This window comes from Oncorhynchus gorbuscha, unplaced genomic scaffold (assembly GCF_021184085.1).
Source record: "Oncorhynchus gorbuscha isolate QuinsamMale2020 ecotype Even-year unplaced genomic scaffold, OgorEven_v1.0 Un_scaffold_35:::fragment_2:::debris, whole genome shotgun sequence".
NCBI classification, from domain to species: domain Eukaryota; kingdom Metazoa; phylum Chordata; class Actinopteri; order Salmoniformes; family Salmonidae; genus Oncorhynchus; species Oncorhynchus gorbuscha.
Genome location: NW_025745210.1, coordinates 89,031 through 114,798, shown reverse-complemented (window position 1 = coordinate 114,798; position 25,768 = coordinate 89,031). Strand labels below are relative to the sequence as shown.

The 25,768-nt window shown below is 40.7% G+C and overlaps 3 protein-coding genes across 5 annotated transcripts in view; all 3 read left to right on the top strand.

Annotated features, from left to right (window-relative positions):
* Positions 1–1,550: 1,550 nt before the first annotated feature.
* LOC124017959 (leucine-rich glioma-inactivated protein 1-like) lies at positions 1,551–7,663 on the top strand. The gene is made up of 8 exons (XM_046333203.1): positions 1,551–2,730; positions 2,988–3,059; positions 3,787–3,858; positions 3,959–4,030; positions 5,142–5,213; positions 5,345–5,514; positions 5,852–6,016; positions 6,219–7,663. The coding sequence occupies exons 1-8, from the start codon at positions 2,540–2,542 to the stop codon at positions 7,037–7,039; spliced, it is 1,635 nt and encodes a 544-aa protein (XP_046189159.1). The 5' UTR covers positions 1,551–2,539; the 3' UTR covers positions 7,040–7,663.
* A 337-nt stretch (positions 7,664–8,000) lies between these two features.
* LOC124017952 (solute carrier family 35 member G1-like) lies at positions 8,001–12,556 on the top strand. 3 transcript variants are annotated; one of them, XM_046333195.1, is made up of 3 exons: positions 8,001–8,443; positions 9,610–9,712; positions 9,812–12,556. In XM_046333195.1, the coding sequence occupies exons 1-3, from the start codon at positions 8,146–8,148 to the stop codon at positions 10,560–10,562; spliced, it is 1,152 nt and encodes a 383-aa protein (XP_046189151.1). In that variant the 5' UTR covers positions 8,001–8,145; the 3' UTR covers positions 10,563–12,556. The 3 variants fall into 3 exon arrangements, with proteins under 3 accessions (XP_046189151.1, XP_046189150.1, XP_046189149.1); XM_046333194.1 differs by having other exon boundaries at positions 8,002–8,456; positions 9,541–9,712; XM_046333193.1 differs by having other exon boundaries at positions 8,004–8,443; positions 9,541–9,712.
* A 5,691-nt stretch (positions 12,557–18,247) lies between these two features.
* The window catches only part of LOC124017942 (1-phosphatidylinositol 4,5-bisphosphate phosphodiesterase epsilon-1-like), an 87,050-nt gene continuing 79,529 nt past the window's right edge, over positions 18,248–25,768 (top strand). Inside the window, 1 exon segment of the mRNA XM_046333175.1 lies at positions 18,248–18,637. The gene's annotated coding sequence lies outside the window, so the exon portion shown is untranslated.

Sequence of the window (25,768 nt, the reverse complement as noted above, 5' to 3'; positions counted from 1 at the left end):
CAGACATTTGTTTCTGACCTAAGATAAGGTCGCGATTCAACTACCTTTACGAGTCTGTCCATATTTATCGCCATGCTCACGATTAGCCTACTGTTTGTTTACATGAAGAAAGTCGCGTATGATGACGTATATGTTTGGAGAGCGTAGAGATTCTAATGGCGTATTTTTGTAGGCACTAATTCCGCCGTGGTTTCTTTGACAAAGGGTATGGGGAAAATGAATGTCGTTTTTGGATAAAATGCGAAAATAAAGGGTGTGGTAAACAGGCTTAAGATATCTTATACATGTTGTTCTATGATAATCTTCATTGGCTAATGTCACATGTTGTGAATTTTGAAGAATTTATGTAATAATAAAAAACACAAAGGCTTCATAATTCAGAATGGTCATGTTAACTGACTATCTCATAGAACAAAAAATAAGATTTCCTAAGCCTGTGTTAACCTCAGTCTTTATTTTCGGCATTTATGCTAAAACCCTGTGTTTTCCCCCATTCATTTTCCTCGCAGGGATGGCTGAACGAACCAAAGGTATGTAACTTGTTTCCAGGTTTTAGGGCTACAAGCTGGCAAGCTCTATTTGTGATTCACACAAAAACAAAGGTGCGTGAAAATACCACAAGTTACTGTATTTCTAACAGTGAACTGCCACAAACAATGATATACGCTGAGTGCACAATACATTAGGAACACCTTCCTTTTTTTGAGTTGCACTCCCTTTTGCCCTCAGAACAGACTCAAGTTGTCGGTGCATGGACTCCACAACGTGTCGAAACCGTTCCACAGGGATGTTGGCCCATGTTGACTCAAATGATTTCCACAGTTGTGTCAAGTTGGCTGGATACACAAGTTCAAAGGCACTTCAATATTTTGTCTTGTCTATTCACCCTCTGAATGGCACACATACACAATCAATGTCTCAAGGCTTAAAAAGGCTTCTTTAACATGTATCCTCCCCTTCATCTACACTGATTGAAGTGGATTTAAAAAGTGACGTTATTCAGGGATCATAGCTTTCACCTGGATTCACCTAGTCAGTCAATGTCATGGACAGAGCAGGTGTTCTTAATGTTTGGTACACTCAGTGTGTAGATATAAGACCATTGGCCACAAGCAAAATTACAGGACCTCTCCAAATCAAATAATATTTTCAACAAATCTATGGTTTATTCCATTATCACATTTGTTGAGAAGCAAATACACACACAAGATGCATCAGATATTCAAGTATTGATTTGAATAATAAAAGCATAGATTTTTTGGGAGGAAAAATAAGTGGCAAATATAGACAATTCTAAATACAGTAGGCCCTTAGCCTATTTTGAACATGCACACACAGAGAAATCAACCTTTTAATGAAATGTATTTTATGTCGGCATGTGCAAATGTACTGGAAGGAAATGGGGTTTTGAAGTAACCATTAACCATATCTGCTATCCTGACAGTACTTATGTGGGTTTTCATAGATTCCGTTAAAGATTCCGTTATAGATTCCGTTATATCAAATGGGAACAATAGATCTCTTATTCTTCTGAATACTGTAATTGAACTCTTTGGAAAATGGTGGGATTGCAGGGGTGAACTTTTCCAGTCTTGAACAGAACTCCACTGTTATTTGAATTGGATGGGTTTGATCCCCCATTGAACTCAACAAAGACACAGCATTTGATTCAGTATGTTCGCTGAGAGAGCTAAAAAGAAAAAAGAATTTGGTTGAGCACAGAAATGTAAGGCGACTTTTAGAGCCAGCTGGGGAAAAAAAAATATTAAAATGATTATTTTAGGATAATATTATTATAGCTGCATAATTTTACATATGCTATTATAATGTTTTTGTTATTATGATTTTGATTTGGTTTTTTATCATATTGTTATTAGCCTACATTGCTATAATTGGGATTTTATTATGCTATTCCTATTACTATTATCAGCAGCAGCAGCAATAGCAACATTATCAATGAGCGAGACGCAGGTGCTCTTCCAGCTTCCATAGACTCTTCTAATGAATAGGCCGTTCCGCATTAACCATTCAAGGATTTCGTGCGCGCATAAATAATAGTCTGTGTCTCTCAAAAAATAAGCGCCGCTCTCAGCGCGATCTCTCCAGGGACTTGAGGCTTTCATCTTTTCTTATCCGATCGAGCCAAATAGATACGTATTCAGACCTTCATAATAAAACATATAGAGCTAGCCTAGTTCTTACAAATAAGTAATACTTTAAAAACTGTGTAGCCTACATTGGATCTATTTTCACTTTTGGAATTACAACGTATTTTGGAGGATTTTAATCTGTCCAAGGATCGGAGACCTTTGTTTTATCTTCCTTCTCCTGCATTTGTAAATACTGCGCCTTGCAGAACGAATCTTTTGGATTAGTGCCTGGCCATTGAGATACAAGCTGCATTCATCACTGCAAATTCATCGAAGCAAATACAGACATTCAAGATTTGGCATTGAAACATTTTAATTTGGGATTTTTCCTTGAGGTTCATGTTCAGAAATATTCGACGGACTGGTTGTCACCAGAGAGCAACACGAGGATGGGATATGCAAGCAAAACCCTGAACGGATGCATGGTGTTGATTTGGATCGCCACGGTCCTGCTTTTATCCGAGACCAGAAGAGTAAAGCAACCTAGATGCCCCGCATCTTGTACGTGCACCAAAGATAATGCACTGTGTGAAAATATAAGATCGGTCCCTCACAGCTTTCCACCTGATGTCGTTTCATTGTAAGTGCTTTGAATTAAATATTGTTAATGATTTAAATCATAATATTGGCAGTGGCATTAATATGGGGCTGTCGTATGATCAATCGTTCTTTGTCTAGTATTTTGAAGATGTTAAATATAATAAAATAACAGTACAAGTAAAGCAGCTATTTGAAATTATATAGGCCAATCAAATTACATGGTTGATAATGTATCAATAATATGAATCTATGTTCTGATATATTGCCTCATTTCATTTGTACCATGTTTCTATGCAGATCTTTTGTCAAGTCTGGATTCACCGAAATTACCGGAGGAAGCTTCTTACACACGCCTGCTCTACAGCTTCTGTGAGTTTGACGTCGTTACTCAACGATTTTTCAAAATATCTACTAAAATGAGGGTCCATGTGCATCAACAAAGCACAGCCCCCTTCCCTCAGAGGAGGAAGAGCAGGGTTATGTCATAACAGACAGCACATGAACTGGGTGGGGTGGGGGTTCTTGGTTGCTGAGCTGAAATAAAAATGTCTCAATGAAATGAAACCACAATAAACGTCTCTCAGAGTACTCTTAACATTACAGTATAGCTATTGTCTTGAGGTTCCACCCTTTCCTCAACATGACACAGTGTGAAAACCTACTTGCACATAATGTCCCTCATGTGAACAGATTATTCACAATTATCTATCACAAGACATTCGTTTCAGGAAAACATGTATCTTGGCATGGAGGTTTCCCTCTTAATGGTGCCAAATGAGTCAGAGTTTCTGGGAGATATTAATAATACTGTCTGAATAGGCTGTGCTATGACAAGTTTAGTAGGGAATACATATATTATTATTAGAGGCTTGTGAAACAGTTGTTTTGGAAACTCAGATTAATAAAACAGTACATGTGTGAACAGGAGGATTAGGATAAATGAAAATGAAGGGGTTCACATTTTTTAGCAGAGGGGTTGCTTGGAAACTCAAACACTGGGAAATATGTATATTCAAGTGTGAGTAAAAACGACAATGTGACAGAGCAGTGGTAATAGAAATGATGGAATGTGAACTATTTTCTATTTTCTTAACAGTCTATTCACTGCCAACACGTTTGACTCAATTGATGAGGATGCGTTCCTGGGACTACCGCATCTGGAGTACCTGTGAGTTGTACTCTCTCTAATGGATAAGATACTCAAAAATGCATAATATGATGATTTAATCCTCAAAATACGTCATTACATGTTATTACCTCATTCACAGGTTTATCGAAAACAACAAAATTGCTTCAATATCACCATATGCATTCCGGAGCCTAAAAGCACTGATACACCTGTAAGTATAAGAATGTCCTTTTCTACTTTCTTACAATCTGAAATTGTGGAAAATGTGTTAGAACAATGGTCTTGTGTCATTTACATATTGTGGTTAACCATACTTGAACATAGAAATAAAGTATTGTAACCAATATCCTTGCAGGTTTTTTACTTCTGCCTACGGTGCATACCATTATCAGCAACATGGTTGACTGAGGCCCTCATAGGTACATTCAAATATTAAGCAAATGGACCTTGGTGGTGTTCACTTTATCATTGTCAAAAATGCATAGGATGCAAGTCCTATTACAGTGATATTGAACAAGGTTAACCTCCCTCCCTTCTGCCCACACTTAGTGGCTTTGGCATAAAGTTGATCTTTATGGTTGTCAGGGATACACTATTTTGGCATTAAGCAGATGTTTCTGGTTGTCAGGGATACAGTATTTTCAACCTAACTTCTGTTTCTCCTGAAAAACACAAGTAGGGGCTACGCTCAGGCGGATTTCTACGACTGCTACGTTAGGTTACTTCTGCCAGATCAAGTTGCCAAAGGACACTCTGTGGTGGGTCTAATATCACATGTAACCTTGGTGACCTCGCTGACTGTGAATATTTCCAGTTTTCACACCAGAATATTTGCATCAAGCACTCAAAATAAAAACTTGAAACCTAAATAATGTATATTGGCAAGCATGTTACAAAAACATTGGTTTTACTTATCATGTGACCATCATCAGTATTCCGTGCCAACACTCTGAAGGGTATATACACTCCTTTCTTTCTCTAGAAAAAAAGACAGACATGAGTGGACATGTGTTTACTGAATCATTATTCTAAGAACTTATATTCTTTCACTATTTTTTGTAGATTGAATGAGTCCACTCTTGAAAATCTAATTATATCCAAGAACGATATGACCTGGGGGGCAAAACTAAATATAATATCTGCTCTGTAACCTTACACATACATCTGAAAAGGGCCTATCCAGTGACAGGGTGAAACATAAGGCTGGGTTCCAAGAACGTCTCTTTTTGGAAGTCAGCCACAATATATTGTGTTGATTCAGGACATACTGTATTTTTCCTGTTGTGGTCTAAAACTCACTTTGTTTTTCTCTTTTTTATTAGGAGCCTGGCCTATAATAACCTTGAGACATTACCCAAAGATGTTTTCAAGGGCATGGATGCTTTGGCTAAAGTGTGAGTCTTTTTTTCTTCTTCACATAATCAGTGGCCTTATGGGTAACGTCAACATCTAAAGTGTACTTATGTTAAACAAAAAAAGATTCAGGTTTTGATTTATGCATACTTTGCTAACCTGTTTTTACCAGAGATCTGAGAGGGAACCACCTGGAATGTGACTGCAAACTAAAGTGGCTAGTGGAGTGGATGCGCACCACCAATGCGACAGTTGACCAGATCTCCTGCAGTGGGCCCCCGCTTTTCCAAGGAAAACTGATCAATGACCTTGTGCCCGGGTCATTTGACTGCATAACAGCAGGTGATTGGTGCAAGTATTATTTCACACCTTGGAATGTTAATCTCCTTAACTACTGCTGCCTTGTGCAATTCAGCACTGTGGCCATTTCAATTAAATGCAATAGACTCCAATAGACTCAGACTCCAATAGACGCCAAGACTGTAAATGAATTACTAGTCAGGATAAAGTGAAAATGATAACACTAGGGATTAATTACACTGTAGAGTATGTACCTACAGTAGCCTACAGACTACTGAAACAGTCACCAAGGAAGAATTCCAGTAATGTTGCCTTCTATGGTAGTGATGTAAATCAAAAAAAAAGTTGTTTACATGAATACATCTGTTTTGTATTGCAGAGTTTGCCTCTTATCAGCCCCTGACGTTTGAATCCATTTCGGTGGAGTCCTTTACCTTTGGCATGGACCAGTTTGTTGTGTTTGCCCAGCCCTTCACTGGTACATGCAGCTTCCTGGAATGGGATCACGTTGAAACGGTTTTCAGAACCTATGACAGCGTTCAAAGTGAGCAATATGTGTTTTATAGTATATCACCAGATGACGAAATGATATGCCAAGTGTGAACTGTTGTTGTAGTACTGTATCTGTCTTACCAAAAATACTATATATTTTGTAACCTAAAATGTATAGTTGTATGTTTGAAGTATTTTTCTCACAAATATTTACTTTATGTTCTAATATTTCGTTTTTGGTCCTTGTTTTACAGGTACATCCACTGTGGTATGCAAACCCATGGTGATTGATAATCAGCTGTTCATCATTGTAGCCCAGCTCTTTGGTGGCTCTCACATTTACAAGCGGGACATCTCTGCCAACAAATTCATAAAAATCCAGGACATTGACATCCTGAAAATCAGGAAACCTAATGACATTGAGACTTTCCTTATAGATGGCGAGTCCTTCTTCGTGATCGCAGACAGCTCCAAGGCCGGTTCTACCACAGTGTACAAATGGAATGGCAATGGGTTCTACTCTCACCAGTCCCTCCATGCCTGGTACCGTGACACAGACGTGGAGTACCTGGAGATCTCTGGTAAGCCCCATCTGATCCTAGCCAGCAGTTCCCAGAGGCCTGTTGTCTACCAGTGGAGCAAGAGTCTGAAGAAGTTTGACCGCCGCACTGATATCCCCGAAATGGAGGACGTGTTTGCGGTCAAGCACTTTAAGGTGAAGAGTGAACTTTTCATCTGCCTGACGCGTTTCATCGGGGACTCCAAGGTGATGAGGTGGGACGGTTCCATGTTCAAAGAGGTACAGACAATGCCTTCGCGAGGCTCCATGGTGTTCCAGCCCATCTCCATCGGCAACTGGCAGTACGCCATCCTCGGCAGCGACTACTCCCTGACGCAGGTCTATCAGTGGGACTTGAAGAGGGGCCAATTTGTTTACTTCCAGGATCTAAACATACAGGCACCAAGGGCATTCTCTCTGGTGTCCATTGACAACAGAGAGTTTCTGCTGGCCTCCAGTTTCAAAGGGAAAACTCAGATATACGAGCACCTAATGATTGACCTGAGTAATAATTAATTAATGAAAACAATTAAGGAGTGTGCAGTTGACAAGTGCAGTAGCACTGAACACTGTGGAGAGGATGACTATACTGCACCGCTATTTGCATGATATAGCCCACTAATAAGAAAGAATTCCTGATGAATGCCTTGCTAGAAACATCTACTGTGTCCCTCTCTTTCACAGCACTCTTTCTTCTTTTTTTCCTCGTAGACAAAGCAATTGTTGACATACAGCAGCTAAGCCCTACACTACGGTAACTACGGTAATTCCTGTGCTATAAGATAAACTTAAGAGGTAAAATAAAGTAAACAAGAATTTTGCTTGTAAAGTACTCATTAACATTTAATTGACAATTTCCCGAATAAAATGTTTACGTTTTTACAATGATGAGTAAATTAATACAGCGTTTTGTATGTAGAGGGGACCACTCCAATCATGTTATATCTTTCATATGGAGCTATAGTTTTAGATTTTGAAATTACATTTTTAATTGAACCTAATCTAGGCCTAAATCTGTGTAATTGCAATACTACAAAAACCACACATGTATTCTAATCTGTAGTAAGAGTGTGTTTTGTTTTAAATGTTGCTGTATTTTATGTATAGTAGACTAGTAATAAACCAATTTCATAAAAGCATAAATGAGTTGTCTTCAAGGCCTTGTTTAATAAACAACACAATTGCATTAGCCTACACATGATTTAAACATATTGTTAAACATCTTGTCCCATGAAGTTAATCTAAAATTGCTATCATAATCATTCTAATACAACAACCCCTCTTTAGATGCGTACACCAATAATGTCCAACATTTATTTCAGATTTTTAGAATGCGGTGAAGGTTGAACCCTTTCGTGAACGAGACATGAATTTAGGGTAACGTTTTGGTTGGCCAACTGGATTGCCTACCGGGAAGGAAATTTCGCTACCAGTATGTTGTTTGTTTGATAGCTGCCCCCCGTGGTTAAAGTAATCATTGCATGTTAATACAGTGGCCACCAAGGTTACATATTAAACCGGTGTGACACTCACTCTCAGGCAGAGAAGGGTGTAAAGCTCACTCTCAGGCAGAGAAGGGTGTAAAGCTACCTCTAAGGCATGTTCACCTGTTGCATCTTACAATGGGGGATTTGACGGACAGTAATAGCATAGATGACCGAGTTCTATCGGTCGTTCCTCGTAGAGAAGAGGACATCAAAGTTGTATTTCACAAAGTTGGCGATGACGACGACGATGAACACACAACTGAGAGGATCAATTTACAAAGTAACAGTCATGATGAGAGGAGCAATGATAAGGACGCAAGGACTAGAACAATGGAAAGCAGCGCGATGCAGAGATTCTGTCCTCTCATATATTGTAGAATTGGCGGCGGCGGGGATCCCATCTCAACGGACGCAGGAGACACAGTTGCTAAAGGTAGCCTTTCACGGTAAAGTTAGAGAGGATGTATATAATTTCGCTATTTTAAGAGATCTACTAACGCAACCACGTGTGAGTTGTGTATTAATATAGTCCATTATATGACTGGATCTGCTTCCATCTAGTTGAAGTGATGAACTTTAAGATAGATGGGGTAATGAAAAGCATTGGCTTAGCCAATGACGACCTCCGTAGCAGCAAGTTATGTAACTGACGTAATCGCTGTTCTCTAACTACGGAATTACTTTACTGATAATCATACATATTGCCGCTAATGCACATTAATTTTAAACGATCTAATAATGGCAAATATATTGCAACATTGTTGTCGCGTCACCTCTCACTTTCATCAGACTGATTATTAATTATTGAACGTAATCCGGTTTAACATTTTCATCATCTTCAAAGGGGATGACGAGGCATTTTCCCACCAGTTACAATTCTATGTAGCTCTAACTTCTTGAATGGTTTTCCCAATTTTTACAACATAAAACACTTAGTAATGTATTAGGGTTTTTTTCAACATTGGCTCCTTATTTGTAATTTTGGTATGATTACAAAATTGGACGAATGAGCACCTAGCTGACAGGTTGTAAATCAAACTCACAAAGAAGTCTCTAACAACGGTGTCATCTGTTCTCAGATGAGTGATAATCTTCTGCATCCTTCCACACTGTTTCCCACAGGTTTAGTCAGTACAATTTCCCCATATTCTTCCTGTTCAATTTGTTCCTCCTGCCAGTTAGAGGACATGGGTTCATGGCACTCTTTTTATGTTGGGAATAAACATTAGCAATCAGTGGGTACAGTGTGTGACAGGCCAATTTTCAGGTTTATGTAGTAATATTCAATACCTGTAATCCCCCTACAGCTTTTAAAACTTGTCAACGGGTGGCCTGTAACTGTAAGCCTTAGCAGGGATTCCCTTCAACAAAAGGGCTTTTAATATCACATTTGAATACTGTACCTCTTCCTCCTCCCATTTTGCCATTCCAGACAAACACATATTCAATTCCGTCTTAGTAGTAGGTTAATGTTCAGTTCCAGTCAAGCTATTTTAACCAGTTAATGTGTCCTCCTCCCTCTGTCCTCAGAGAAAAAGCATTGTCCAGGACTGGGTCTGTTCTATGGCCTGCTGGCAACAGTGTTCTTCTCCGTTATAGCTCTTCTGGTGAAGACAATCGATGGAGTCCATGCTGTAGAAATCAGTGCCATTCGCTGCTTCTTCCAGATGCTGTTTGTTATGCCTATGCTTATCTATCACAAGTACGTTATTACAAAACTGTATTTATCTGTATTGAACAACTTGACCCCTTGACCCCTGATATTTACATACAAATATTTCACAATTTCCTGTTTTTTTAGGACTGGCTTCCTTGGACCAAGAGACAAGCGGATCTATTTGGTGATGAGAGGATTCTTGGGTTCTAACGCCATGATCCTATTGTTCTATGCAGTTCAGCAGATGCCCCTGGCTGATGCAACAGTCATCATGTTCAGCAACCCAGTGTTCACTGCCTTGCTAGCCTGGATCTTCCTCAAAGAGAAATGCACAATCTGGGACTGTGTCTTCACTGTGTTCACACTGGCTGGTGTCATAATGATAGCCAGGCCTCCCTTCATATTTGGTGCTCGTATAGAGGAAATAGAGGGAGACTACACCAATCATCTCAAGGGGACTATTGCAGCCTTTGGTGGAGCGATGGGAGCAGCTTGCACTTTCGTAATACTCAGGAAAATGGGCAAAAGTGTCCACTACTATCTGTCCGTGTGGTACTATGCTGTCATTGGTTTCATTGAGTGTTTCATCACTTTGTTTATACTTGGTGAATGGACCATTCCATTCTGTGGGAGAGACAGGTGGATCCTTATGCTGATAGCGATCCTGGGCATCGCTGGCCAAACGTTCCTCACCAAAGCACTACAGATCGAGAAGGCCGGCCCTGTGGCCTTGATGAGGACCGTCGACGTGGTCCTAGCTTTTATTTTCCAGTTCATTTTTTTCAATCGAAAGCCCACCATGTGGAGTCTCGGTGGGGCATGTTGTGTGGTCGTCAGTACTTGTGGTGTGGCGCTAAGGAAGTGGTACAGCAACACACACCCAAGAAAGAGCTAAGAACCACACAAAAAAGTTACTTTTTTGCAAGGAATAAATGAAAGTTTATCAGTTAATATGTTAGAGTTCAGCAGATGAGTGAAAACCAACACACAAAAAAAACACAGAAAACCAAAGAAGCAAATGTTACTGTAAGGGTTTAACACAAAACTGGACACATTTCAGTATTTACATCTACATACTGTACTTAGAAAATAGGGTTTCTCAAAGGTACTTTGGTAAGGGTGATATGTCAAACCATAATGACTCAAATAATACTTAAATGGTTCTTTGCATTTCAGAAAAGGGTTCTTTCATCTTTTAGTGATAATTCAAATGGAGCGGTGGCAGCTCATTCACATGTTTTGGGGCGTGGTTTGCACACAGGTCTTGTGCAGCCGTGAGTGAGTGTCATTCCAGTTTATCTAATATGTTGTGTTGTGTCATTAAACATGACTCGGGCCAGTAATGGTCTCTTGTTAAGAAGACTCACATAAAGCCTTGTGTCAATTGAGAACTGTTGACTAAATCTCAATTCTCTCCTCAGAGAACCCCAGCCGTTCCAGAGCTAGCACTTCTGATTCAACTTGTGAATTAACATAGTAATAAAACCATCATTTTAACAATAGAATATGGCTAACCCCATAAGAAGGGTGTTCTATATAGCACCAAAAAAGGTTGTAACCTTTTTTTATTGGATCTTTGTATAACCTTAAAAAATGGTTCTATTTAGCACCAAAAATGGTTCCACTGTGGTTACAAGCCAAATAACACTGGTAGTGGCACTATATAGAAAACGTTTTTTTGTCTGTACTGAGTTTATCAGTACCACGTCAGTACAGTATATGCGGTCATTAAATAAAATAAGAATTTGTTCTTAACTGACTTGCCTAGTTAAATAAAGGTAATATATATATATATATATAATTCATTTTTTATCAGCAACATCTTATTGTATTTTAAATGGGCTGATATCCTTTATTTTAATATACTGCTGGTCAGAATCAGTTTGTTGTGGAAATTTTGAATGTGACAGGGTGATTTGTTTTCTTTTCCCCCCGCAAGTATGTTTAAAAGATTGCTTTGTACAATGTGTCACTGAGATTGCTGGATAGCAATAATATTCTGTTGACCCAACGGGTAAGCAGCATAATCAGAGGACTTTATGCATAACTTATGTTTCTCCTGCCTAGTTAAATAATAGAATTGGATGGAAACGTGATATTTACAGTACAAATAGCTTTATGACAGTATACCACAGAAAACAACTCGTTGCCTTCCATTTAAAACGTTTACTAGTAATTTAGAACCAAGCACTTGAGTTTGCACATTTTTGTTACATGCGGTATCAGTTATGATGCTTTGTATAAATTGTATACTCCTAGTTCTCTCAGGGTTTCTATGCTGTTTTATAGTATTTCTTAATGTATCAATAGAAATAAATAGATATTTATGCTTTATCAAAAGCACTTTCTCCAACTGATTGGAAGTTTTTGACTTGAATTTGTTCTTGTTTATGAAATATATTGATGTTGTGAAAATGATTCTTAACTTTTCCGTGTTCAATCATTTTCAGGTAGGTTTACATAAGTTGGTCATAACGAAAGTATGAACTATTTAAATGAACCATTTCATTCTTACATTTCATTCAGAGCCTGTTTATATGACATCATACATTGTTTCTAGAACTTCCAAGTGACTTATTTTACAATATGTTGTGTTCCATTAAGGTGGACAGAGTATATCTGAACCTTTGTCTAGTTCATGTTTGATTTTATTTAACTGATACAGATTTGATTGATGAAACTGTCATTTTGGATGCACTCGCAAAAAGAAGAGCATCAAATATTTTAGTTATTACCTTCATGCCTTACTAAATCCTTTCTCATCTATGTAATTATTATATTACAGTATTTATATGACTATTTCAGATTTTATATTAGAAATAAGGATTATTCTAAATGTTGTGTATTTGTCATATTTTTTATTTAAAAATAAATTGCATATACATTTCACATATTTGTCTTGATATCTCAAACTAAGGAAGTTTGATGTTTTCCATGTATTCATACAGTCACATGTCTGCAATCCCTGCTGTGATCCACCACAAGATCTGACCCAATGATTTTGTTCCAGCCTGGCTAGACAAAGTCATCCATTATGAACACTATAGCTTTTCTCAAAACACTGAGTCAGAGCCTTTTACCTCTAAGGGGAACCATTGTCATGTAAACCTGTGTTTAGGTTTTAGACTTTGCCAAGATCTTTCCTTGATTTTCTCTTAACCCTTCATTGAATAACAAAGCTTGTGTACTGTTGTTTTGTTTCGTTCTGTACATGGGACAGATGGCTTCATAACATGACATATATATACACCGGATATACACTGAATATACAAAACATTATGAACACCTGCCCTAATAGTGCAACTCCATATTAGGAAGGTGTAATTCATGTTTGGTATACTCAGTGTATATTATTTTCTGTGATTTGATTTGATTTGATTTGAACCCATGTATAACATTTGTAGCCAGCAGAGGGCAGAACAAACTTCAAAATCATCCAATGTGTTCAGACAGGAGGATGGAACAATGATGTACACTATATATACACAAGTATGTGGACACCCCTTCAAATGAGTGGATACGACTATGTCAGCCACACCTTTTGCTGACAGGAGTATAAACAAAATAGAGTGCACAGCCATGCGATTTCAATAGACAAACATTGGCTGTAGAATGGCCTCACTGAAGAGCTCAGTGACTTTCAACGTGGCACTGTCATAGGATGCCACCTTTCCAACAAGTCAGTTCATCAAATTTCTGCCCTGCTAGAGCTGCCCCGGGCAACTGCAAGTACTGTTATTGTGAAGTGGAAACATCTAGGAGCAACAATGGCTCAGCCACGAAGTGGTAAGCCACACAAGCTCACAGAACGGGACTGCAAAGTGCTGAAGTGCGTAGCGCATAAAAATCATCAGTCCTTGGTTGCAACTCACACTATCGAGTTCCTAACTGCCTCTGGATGCAACGTCAGTACAATTACTGTTCATCAGTAGCTTCATGAAATGGGTTTCCATGGCCAAGCAGCCACACACAAGCCTAACATCACCATACGCAATGCCAAGCGTTGGCTGGAGTGGTGTAAAGCTCGCCGTCATTGGACTCATATCAAATTGTATTTGTCACATTTGAATACAACATGTGAGACCTTACAGTGAAATGCTTACTTACAAGCCCTTAACCAACGATGCCGTTTTAAGAAAATACTATAAAGAAATGTATGAGATAGCAATAACAAATCATTAAAGCGCAGCAGTAAATAACAATAGCTGGGCTATATACAGTGGGTGCCAGTACAGAGTCAATGTGCGGGGTCACCGGTGTCGAGGTAATATGTACATGTAGGTAGAGTAATTCAAGTGACACAGGGAGTAGCAGCAGTGTAGAAGAGGGGGAGGGGGGGCAATGCAAATAGTCTGGGTAGCCATTTGATTAGCTGTTCAGGAGTTTTATGGGTTGGGGGTAGAAGCTGTTTAGGAGCCTCTTGGACCTAGACTTAGAGCTCTGATACCGCTTGCCGTGCGTTAGCAGAGAGAACAATCTATGACTAGGGTGGCTGGAGACTTTGACCATTTTTTAGGCCTTCCTCTGACACCGCCTGGTATAGAGGTCCTGGCAGGAAGCTTGGCCCCGGTGATGTACGCACTACCCTCTGTAGTGCCTTGCGGAGGCCGAGCAGTTGCAATACCAGGCAGTGATGCAACCCGTCAGGATGCTCTCGATGGTGCAGCTGAAAAACCTTTTGAGGATCTGAGGACCTATACCAAAACGAGCACACAGCCATGTAATCTCCATAGACAAGAGTTCCAGTGTTTGACATCCATAGCCAGCTAGCTAACATAGCATCCCTCTCTATTTCAGCCGGGTGTTTGAGTAGGCTAAACCAGCTAGCTGTATTTGCTTGCTAAGTAAGTGAAAGTGAGAAGAAAAATATATATATTGCTAGCTCTCTCTCTCTCTCTCTCTCTCTTGCTTCTTCATTTTGAAGAAATTAATTTATTCAAAACTGTTCAAATATTGTCTTTCCTTTTGAGTCAACTACTCACCACATTTTATGCACTGCATTGCTAGCTAGCTGTAGCTTATGCTTTCAGTTCTAGATTCATTCTCTGATCCTTTGATTGGGTGGACTGCATGTCAGTTCATGCTGCAAGATTTCTGATAGGTTAAAGGATGTCTTCTGGAAGTTGTCATAATTACTGTGGATGTCTATGGAGGGGGGGGGCATCAATGTACCCAGAGGAGGACGGAAACTAGCTGTCCTCTGGCTACACCATGATGCTACCCTACAGAGTGCTGCTGGGGCTACTGTAGACCTTCATTGCAAAACAGTGTGTTTTAATCAAGTATTTAGTGACGTGAACATATTTAGTATTGTTTTATCCAAAAAGGATCACTTTGTTTCACTATTACATGAAATTCACTGAGGAGGATAATCCTCCCCTTCCTCTGAGGAGGAGCTTCCACTGTAAATGTGCAGATACCACTTAAATGTAAAGACTGGTACAAAACAAGGTGCACAATGGCGAAGTGATCTCTGTGGAGAGGTATCTGTCATGATATTTCCTGTCCCTCTTGTGGCAAAATAAACTGTGGACATAAATTATGAAAGCCCCATAAAGTATTGCATACACAGCTAAAGTCAACTGACTGAATATCCTGTACTTTGTGTAATGATAATACTTGAATGTGCATCTGACTCACGTTGCAGTTTTAAAGTCAATTGTAAAGAATCAAGTTTTATTGGTGAACTAAAGTGCACAGATTTGTTGCAATTAAATCAGTAGAATTTCATGTTCCAATTTGATTGGGAGTGGAGAGCTTGCACTGCACATTCCTCCTGAATGGCATACAAGTTCCCATCAGAGGAGAATAAAGGAGATCAAATAATAGTTTATTATTAATATATCATGAATAAACATGTTCCAGGTTTAACAGAAATACAGTTGAAAACTAGCAGCGGGTAGAGTGTGTAGATTGATGAAGAAAAATAATAATTTAATCAAATTTAGAACAAAATGTGGAAAAAGTCAAGGGGTCTGAATACACCGTATCCTCCTCCCCTCTCACATTTAAGTTATTTAGCAGATGCTCTTATAGAGTTAGTGCATGGCAAGACAACCATATATATATATATTTTTTTTTAAATTGTACCTTTATTTAACCAGGCAAGTCATTCTTATTTTCAATGACGGCCTAGGAACAGTGGGTTAACTGCCTGTTCAGGGGCAGAACGACAGATTCGTACCTTGTCAGCTCAGGGGTTTGAACTCACAACCTTCTGGTTACTAGTCCAACGCTCTAACCACTAGGCTACCCTGCCGCCCAGTCATAGTAAGTACCTTTTTCCTCAAAAAAGACATTTACATTTACATTTTAGTCAACACTATTATCCAGAGCAACTTACAGTAGGGACTGCATACATTTTCATACTGGTCCCCTGAGGTAATCAAACCCATAACCCTGGTGTTGCAAGCACCAACTGAGACACCTATGTTGTGAAATGTAATCACAGGTGACACACCTCACAAGTCACCAAACCAGAAGGTCTGAACACACTGCCAGAAAGATGACACTCCTTTTACTGACAAATAGAATGTCTCACACGCAGCGATGCATGTTGCTACTTGGGTATTAGAATGGGGGAATGAGACATTTAGTTGAGCGTCATCCACATAGGAATGACAGTATATGACAGAGCCAAGAAAATAGTTTCCCAGGGTTGGAGGCAGAGGCATAGAATTGAGCGATAGAAAGCAGCTTTAGCATGAGATACTGAAGAGAAGGTCGAGAGGAGGGAGTGGAAGGATGATAGGTCCTCCAGAAGTTGAGTTTTTCTATATTTGTCAGCCCTGTTCTGTGAGCATGCAGTGAGTCACTCAGCCAAAGAGTGGAGGGTTGAGTGGGCTGGGAGGAAAGGGGACAGTGGGAGTCAATGTGGCGGAAAGGGAGGAGAGTAGGGTCGAAGAAGCAGAGTCAGGAGAGGGAAAGATTTGGCAGGAGGAAGAGATGATAGGATAGAAGAGGAGAGAGTAATGACAGAAGATTGCGACAGCGCATCACCATCTTGGTAGGGGGAGAGCGGGTAGGGTTGGAGGAGAGAAAAATAAACAAAGTAGTGATCAGTGACCTGGACAGGGGTTGTAGTGAGATATAGGCAAACAGTCTAGTAAAGATGAGGTCAAGCGTATTGCCTGCCTTGTGAGTGGAAGCGGACAGGGAAAGGAAAGAGGTCAAAAGAGGGTAAGGAAAGAGGTGGTCATGAGGTTTAAGTCACCCAGTACAGTGAGTGGTGAGCCATTGGGTAGCCTAGTGGTTAGAGTGTTGGACTAGTAACTGAAGGGTTGCAAGATCAAATCCCTGAGCTGACAAGGTACAAATCTGTTGTTCTGCCCCTGAACAGGCAGTTAACCCACTGTTCCTAGGCCGTCATTGAAAATAAGAATTTGTTCTTAACTGACTTGCCTAGTTAAATAAAGGTTAAAAAAAGTGCTTGTCAAGGTGTCAAGCTCATTGAGGAACACCAAGCGCACATGGTGGGCAATAGATGACAACAATGTTAAGCTTGAGTGGACAAGTGACAATATGGAATTGAAATGAGATGGACAGGTAGGAGGGGGAAAAGAGAAAATCGCAATTTTGGAGAAATGTAGTAGCCCTGTGCAACCACCTCCACAACCAGATGCTACACTTTAGAACACAACAAGAGAGCAACTGGAGTAGCAGTGTAATCTGGGATAAACCATGTCTCAGTTGAAGGGCTGATATGAGGTTCATATCAGCCCTTCAACTGAGACATGGTTTATCCCAGATTACACTGCTACTCCAGTTTCTCTCTTGTTGTGTTCTCATAGTCCCGGAGCATCTGGTTGTGGAGGTGGTTGCACAGGGCTACTACATTTCTCCAAAATTGAGATTTTCTCTTTTCCCCCTCCTACCTGTCCATCTCATTTCAATTCCATATTGTCACTTGTCCACTCAAGCTTAACATTGTTGTCATCTATTGCCCACCATGTGCGCTTAGCCTTATTAACCACAGATTGGAGACCAGGTCCACATGGGTTATGCATGCAGGGTACACTAGATTAGAAGGTTTGTAGCCACAGGGTGGGGAGCATCGGCAAAAACCTACACACTTGACAAAGCCATCCAAGAGAAAAATGAGAATCTGAAAAGAACAACTCCGCTAAAAAAACAGGGGGAACTGAAGTATGGATAACCCCACTCTACACATACGGGTGCGTTCAGTTCGATTCAACGTTTGCTACGTTGCATCACGGTTTGTAATAAATGACACATTTCCACTAAAAGTTGTCCACTGTTCTTCAACCGTATTTGAGGATATGCTTGCTCCCGTTTGGTGTGTGTGTGTGTGTGTGTGTGTGTGTGTGGGGGGGGGGGGCTTATCAATATGGGTTTGACTATTTTAAATCCCAAAACTATTGCAACCACAACGCCGAAAGTGCGCACCCCAGGACAGGACATAGGAATGACAATTGAAGTGATTAGGGGGCGGTACTAACAACTGCACATTTTACATTGGAAGTGTAGTTACATTTAGTGGAACACTGAAACAACACTTAACCTACATAGGCAACATGTTCCACCAGCACTGAAATCATAACATGCAAGTTGTTGACAATAAGCATGGAATTGAACCTGAGTGAAAATGACACGCTTTGTTGCCAAAACTCGACTGAGCAAAGCAAAACAAAAACTTTTATGGGGCACTGTCCGTAACTAATGTGCTGGTGAAACACTGTAGCCTCAGACATTCCAATGTAGTGACCGTGCATTGAATCTGCTTATCGTAACTACCCAGCGGCTATTGTCCTCCTCAGCCACAGCAATTGGGCTACTACCAACAACAGCAGCACATCCTAGTCATTGCTTCTGGGGTGGCGTTTTGGGTTCAGCTCCACATCTCAGTCAGCAACTTTCACAGTTTCGTGAGGGATGTACTTTGACAAGAATCGCCTTCGAGGATAACAGACTTTTTACATTGAGTTACCACTGCATTTGTCTACATTTTTGGTAAGTTACGCAAATTTTCTGGGAAGAGTAGCTAAATGAAGAGAAGTTGGCTCGCACGTGCCAAATTTGCTAATCATAACTAGCTTCAAATTATTAACAATTCTTTACTGCGTTTAACTTTATCGATTTTCATACTCTATGACTACAGATTTATCGGGCTGTTGTATCTCGATTATTAAAGTCCCTTCATTTCATTTAATAATTATATTGACGAACCTCAATCTACACAGATGAGTTATGTAGCCTATGCCCAATTATCGGATTTAATTGCTGGCTCAACTAAATGAATAATTTGGTCAGGACAGGTGGTCCCTGCCAATGCTATCCATGTTTGAATTGACCTAGTATTCTCATTCATTGTAAAATGAAAGTGGGGAATGGTAACACAGAGGACAGTGCATCCTATGTACCGCCACTGCTTTGAGGGGAAGGGGGTGTGTAATTATTTTGGTAGGACTATTCCAAAATGTTCTGAGGGTATCACCTTTTAGCCTTTAGCTTTTATGCGATTGTCCTCGGACCACTCCTCTTCCTTCTGGACATTTTTTATGTTTAATCGGGAAGAAAAACATTAACAAATCAAGTTAAATTTCTTTTCAAATAGTTTCAGTGACGATTCAAAGATGGCTGACATCGCTTTCTGCCTGTCAGTTGTTCATATTGTAGCGATCCTCGCTATATCAACCCTATTGGTGAGATGCGTAGGGTGTTGAGGCACCAGTGACTGGGGTTCGCTTCCCTGCTCGTTACATTGGTGTCAGAAGTGGAATGGCATCCGTGAGGACATCGGAAAACACAGACTGGACATGTGATGGGGCTGAGTAGTCGAAGCATGTGGATGTGTATTCCTGTTCGGAGGGGGTAGTGTAGCGATCCTCACTTTGAGTCACATTACAATTTTCATCAAGTGAGTTAACTGTCATCTCGCTACCTGGGCAGAGCCCTCCATAAGGCGAATAAAATAGCGGTTGACTCATCCACTCTACCCTGAATTTCAACTCCTTCCTTCTGGGTGCAGACTACCTAAATTAAATTTAAAAAACCGGACCAATTAGTCTTCTTATTCCGAATGCAATTCTGCAACTTAACAAAATGTTAGACTAATTGCACTTACACTATGAAACTACACTTATCCTGCCTATTTGCTTGTAAATATCCTTTGCTATTTTTTTATTGTGATATGTTATATGACTGCTGCAAGATTAATTGCCTCAGAGGACGTTGACTTTTTCTGAATCTGAAAAAACCAGGTTCACTACATTATAATCACTAGCACTCTATCCAGAAAGGCATGTATTTGGGGTATTGGCACAAGTATGGCTAAATGGTTGGTTGAAACCATGGTGTGGTGGTTAGAGGAATGCATGGAAAGAGAAATCCACTGCATTTAGTCAGTTGAGGATTCCAGCCTCCAAATCTGTAGGCGTCCCTCTTGAACCAGCCCTCTCTCTGTTATTCCACACAGGGTCTCTGTTTCCACTGGCGTCTGTTGCCTTGTCTTCTAATCAATTCCGTGTGATCCCAGGTCTCTCACATGAAAATAATTGTTTGGTTCAGTTCTTTGGGATTTCAATGTTTTGGACCTCAAATGATTATATTGAATGGTTTTGTACGATGAAAAACACACTGCTTTTAAAGTTTACATACATTGTCCATTTTCCACCAGTCTTTCTTTGGAAGTTGTATTTTCCATCTTTCATTTAACGTTGCGTAGATTGACATTTCAACGTCTTCCAGGGTGAAAGAATGTCAATCCATTGTTATCACGTGACATGTCTGTCTTTTGTGTCCTCCTATGAGGGGGATTCCTTCTGCTTTTTGCTCAGTTGGCTGCACTCTAATTCTCACCCCATGGGAGTTTGGGTTAATTACATTCCCAGTGAGTCATCACTTGGATGAGTTGAGAAATAATCCCCAGTGAATTAGCCCAACGTTAGGGGTTGGTTTAGTTTTCCCTTAAATTACCCCCATTAGCAAAGTAGTACCACATTTGGAATAGTGAAGTTGAACATCTGGTGTTCATGTGAACAATATCTGTAGGTAATAAAATCAATTTGTCTCAAATAAATAATGAAACATGTTCAATTTGGTATAAAAAAAAAGCAAAAACAGTGTTGGAGAAGTAAAAGTGCAATATGTGCCATGTAAAAAAGCAAAAGTTTAAGTTCCTTGCTCAGAACATGAGAACATATGAAAGCTGGTGGTTCCTTTTAACATGAGTCTTCAATATTCCCAGTTAAGAAGTTTTAGTTTATAGGAATTAAAGGACTATTTCCCTATACCATTTGTATTTCATATACCTTTGACTCTTGAATGTTCTTATAGGCACTATAGTATTGGCAGCCTAATCTCGGGAGTTCAAATCAAATCAAATCAAATCAAATTTATTTATATAGCCCTTCGTACATCAGCTGATATCTCAAAGTGCTGTACAGAAACCCAGCCTAAAACCCCAAACAGCAAACAATGCAGGTGTAAAAGCACGGTGGCTAGGAAAAACTCCCTAGAAAGGCCAAAACCTAGGAAGAAACCTAGAGAGGAACCGGGCTATGTGGGGTGGCCAGTCCTCTTCTGGCTGTGCCGGGTAGAGATTATAACAGAACATGACCAAGATGTTCAAATGTTCATAAATGACCAGCATGGTCAAATAATAATAAGGCAGAACAGTTGAAACTGGAGCAGCAGCACAGTCAGATGGACTGGGGACAGCAAGGAGCCATCATGTCAGGTAGTCCTGGGGCACGGTCCTAGGGCTCAGGTCCTCCGAGAGAGAGAAAGAAAGAGAGAATTAGAGAGAGCATATGTGGGGTGGCTTCCTCTTCTGGCTGTGCCAGGTGGAGATTATAACAGAACGTGGCCAAGATGTTCAAATGTTCATAAATGACCAGCATGGTTGAATAATAGTAAGGCAGAACAGTTGAAACTGGAGCAGGAGCATGGCCAGGTGGACTGGGGACAGCAAGGAGTCCTCATGTCAGGTAGTCCTGGGACATGGTCCTAGGGCCCAGGCCAGTTGAAACTGGAGCAGCAGCATGGCCAGGTGGACTGGGGACAGCAAGGAGTCATCATGTCAGGTAGTCCTGGGGCATGGTTCTAGGGCTCAGGTCCTCCGAGAGAGAGAAAGAAAGAGAGAAGGAGAGAATTAGAGAACGCACAATTAGATTTACACAGGACACCGAATAGGACAGGAGAAGTACTCCAGATAAACAAACTGACCCTAGCCCCCGACACATAAACTACTGCAGCATAAATACTGGAGGCTGAGACAGGAGGGGTCAGGAGACACTGTGGCCCCATCCGAGGACACCCCGGACAGGGCCAAACAGGAAGGATATAACCCCACCCACTTTGCCAAAGCACAGCCCCCACACCACTAGAGGGAAATCTTCAACCACCAACTTACCATCCTGAGACAAGGCCGAGTATAGCCCACAAAGATCTCCGACACGGTACAACCCAAGGGGTGGGGGAACCCAGACAGGCCGACCACAACAGTGAATCAACCCACCCAGGTGACGCATCCCCCCTTTGGACGGCACGAGAGAGCCCCAGCAAGCCAGTGACTCAGCCCCCGTAACAGGGTTAGAGGCAGAGAATCCCAGTGGAAAACGGGGAACCGGCCAGGCAGAGACAGCAAGGGCGGTTCGTTGCTCCAGAGCCTTTCCGTTCACCTTCCCACTCCTGGGCCAGACTACACTCAATCATATGACCCACTGAAGAGATGAGTCTTCAGTAAAGACTTAAAGGTTGAGACCGAGTTTTTTATCTCTGACATGGGTAGGCAGACCGTTCCATAAAAATGGAGCTCTATAGGAGAAAGCCCTGCCTCCAGCTGTTTGCTTAGAAATTCTAGGGACAATTAGGAGGCCTGCGTCTTGTGACCGTAGCGTACGTATAGGTATGTACGGCAGGACCAAATCAGAGAGGTAGGTAGGAGCAAGCCCATGTAATGCTTTGTAGGTTAGCAGTAAAACCTTGAAATCAGCCCTTGCTTTGACAGGAAGCCAGTGTAGAGAGGCTAGCACTGGAGTAATATGATCAAATTTTTTGGTTCTAGTCAGGATTCTAGCAGCCGTGCTTTAGCACTAACTGAAGTTTATTTAGTGCTTTATCCGGGTAGCCGGAAAATAGAGCATTGCAGTAGTCTAACCTAGAAGTGACAAAAGCATGGATTAATTTTTCTGCATCATTTTTGGACAGAAAGTTTCTGATTTTTGCAATGTTACGTAGATGGAAAAAAGCTGTCCTCGAAATGGTCTTGATATGTTCTTCAAAAGAGAGATCAGGGTCCAGAGTAACGCGAGGTCCTTCACAGTTTTATTTGAGACGACTGTACAACCATTAAGATTAATTGTCAGATTCAACAGAAGATCTCTTTGTTTCTTGGGACCTAGAACAAGCATCTCTGTTTTGTCCGAGTTTAATAGTAGAAAGTTTGCAGCCATCCACTTCCTTATGTCTGAAACACATGCTTCTAGCGAGGGCAATTTTGGTGCTTCACCATGTTTCATTGAAATGTACAGCTGTGTGTCATCCGCATAGCAGTGAAAGTTTACATTATGTTTTCGAATAACATCCCCAAGAGGTAAAATATATAGTGAAAACAATAGTGGTCCTAAAACAGAACCTTGAGGAACACCTGAAATGTACAGTTGATTTGTCAGAGGACAAACCATTCACAGAGACAAACTGATATCTTTCCGACAGATAAGACCTAAACCAGGCCAGAACATGTCCGTGTAGACCAATTTGGGTTTCCAATCTCTCCAAAAGAATGTGGTGATCGATGGTATCAAAAGCAGCACTAAGGTCTAGGAGCACGAGGACAGATGCAGAGCCTCGGTCCGATGCCATCAAAATGTCATTTACCACCTTCACAAGTGCCGTCTCAGTGCTATGATGGGGTCTAAAACCAGACTGAAGCATTTCGTATACATTGTTTGTCTTCAGGAAGGCAGTGAGTTGCTGCGCAACAGCCTTCTCTAAAATCTTTGAGAGGAATGGAAGATTCGATATAGGCCGATAGTTTTTATATTTTCTGGGTCAAGGTTTGGCTTTTTCAAGATGGCTTTATTACTGCCACTTTTAGTGAGTTTGGTACACATCCAGTGGATAGAGAGATTATGTTCATGGAGGGCCAAGCACAGGAAGCAGCTCTTTCAGTAGTTTAGTTGGAATAGGGTCCAGTATACAGCTTGAAGGTTTAGAGGCCATGATTATTTTCATCATTGTGTCAAGAGATATAGTACTAAAACACTTGAGCGTCTCTCTTGATCCTAGGTCCTGGCAGAGTTGTGCAGACTCAGGACAACTGAGGTTTGGAGGAATACGCAGGTTTAAAGAGGAGTCCGTAATTTGCTTTCTAATAATCATAATCTTTTCCTCAAAGAAGTTCATGAATTTATCACTGCTAAAGTGCAAGTCATCCTCTCTTGGGGAATGCTGCTTTTTAGTTAGCTTTGCCACAGTATCAAAAAGGAATTTCGGATTGTTCTTATTTTCCTCAATTAAGTTAGAAAAATAGGACGATCGAGCAGCAAACTCTTCGGTACTGCACGGTACCATCCTTCCAAGCTAGTCGGAAGACTTCCAGTTTGGTGTGGCGCCATTTCCGTTCCAATTTTCTGGAAGCTTGCTTCAGAGCTCTATTTTCTGTGTACCATGGAGCTAGTTTCTTATGAGACATTTTTTTAGTTTTTAGGGGTGCAACTGCATCTAGGGTATTGCGCAAGGTTAAATTGAGATCCTCAGTTAGGTGGTTAACGGATTTTTGTCCTCTGGCCCTTGGGTAGGCAGAGGGAGTCTGAAGGGCATCAAGGAATCTTTGTGTTGTCTGTGAATTTATAGCACGACTTTTGATGTTCCTTGGTTGGGGTCTGAGCAGATTATTTGTTGCAATTGCAAACGTAATAAAATGGTGGTCTGATAGTCCAGGATTATGAGGAAAAACATTAAGATCCACAACATTTATTCCATGGGACAAAACTAGGTCCAGCGTATGACTGTGAGAGTGAGTGGGTCCAGAGACATGTTGGACAAAACCCACTGAGTCGATGATGGCTCCAAAAGCCTTTTGGAGTGGGTCTGTGGACTTTTCCATGTGAATATTAAAGTCACCAAAGATTAGAATATTATCTGCAATGACTACAAGGTCTGATAGGAATTCAGGGAACTCAGTGAGAAACGCTGTATATGGCCCAGGAGGCCTGTAAACAGTAGCTATAAAAAGTGATTGAGTAGGCTGCATAGATTTCATGACTAGAAGCTCAAAAATGAAACGTCATTTTTTTTTTTTGTAAATTGAAATTTGCTATAAAATGTTAGCAACACCTCCGCCTTTGCGGGATGCAATATGGTCACTAGTGTAGCCAGGAGGTGAGGCCTCATTTAACACAGTAAATTCATCAGGCTTAAGCCATGTTTCAGTCAGGCCAATCACATCAAGATTATGATCAGTGATTAGTTCATTGACTATAATTGCCTTTGAAGTAAGGGATCTAACATTAAGTAGCCCTATTTTGAGATGTGAGGTATCATGATCTCTTTCAGTAATGACAGGAATGGAGGTGGTCTTTATCCTAGTGAGATTGCTAAGGCGAACACCGCCATGTTTAGTTTTGCCCAACCCAGGTCGAGGCACAGACACGGTCTCAATGGTGATAGCTGAGCTGACTACACTAACTATGCTAGTGGCAGACTCCACTATGCTGGCAGGCTGGCTAATAGCCTGCTGCCTGGCCTGCACCCTATTTCATTGTGGAGCTAGAGGAGTTAGAGCCCTGTCTATGTTGATAGGCTTTAAGTCATAAACAGCGCTGTGCTTCAAGCATTGCGAAGAGCTGCTGGCAAATGCAGGAAAGTGCTGTTTGAATGAATGCTTATGAGCCTGCAGCTGCCTACCACTGCTCAGACTGCTCTATCAAATCATAGACTTAATTATATAGTAAAACACACAGAAATACGAGCCTTAGTTTCCGGATTTGACCATATTAATGACCTATCATTTTAAAAAACTAAACTTATTTCAGTGAAATATGGAAGCGTATTTTATCGAACGGGTGGCAACCTTAAGTCTAAATATTGCTGTTACATTGCACAGCCTTCAGTGTTATGTCATAATTATGTAAAGTT

Coding starts and splice junctions, on each gene's coding strand:
- LOC124017952 (XM_046333193.1), top strand. CDS start 8,146: ATGGGGGATTTGACGGACAGTAATAGCATAGATGACCGAGTTCTATCG. Junction 8,444..9,540: donor AGGAGACACAGTTGCTAAAG/GTAGCCTTTCAC, acceptor CTCTGTCCTCAG/AGAAAAAGCATTGTCCAGGA. Junction 9,713..9,811: donor CCTATGCTTATCTATCACAA/GTACGTTATTAC, acceptor CTGTTTTTTTAG/GACTGGCTTCCTTGGACCAA.
- LOC124017959 (XM_046333203.1), top strand. CDS start 2,540: ATGGGATATGCAAGCAAAACCCTGAACGGATGCATGGTGTTGATTTGG. Junction 5,214..5,344: donor ATGGATGCTTTGGCTAAAGT/GTGAGTCTTTTT, acceptor TGTTTTTACCAG/AGATCTGAGAGGGAACCACC. Junction 5,515..5,851: donor ATTTGACTGCATAACAGCAG/GTGATTGGTGCA, acceptor TTTGTATTGCAG/AGTTTGCCTCTTATCAGCCC.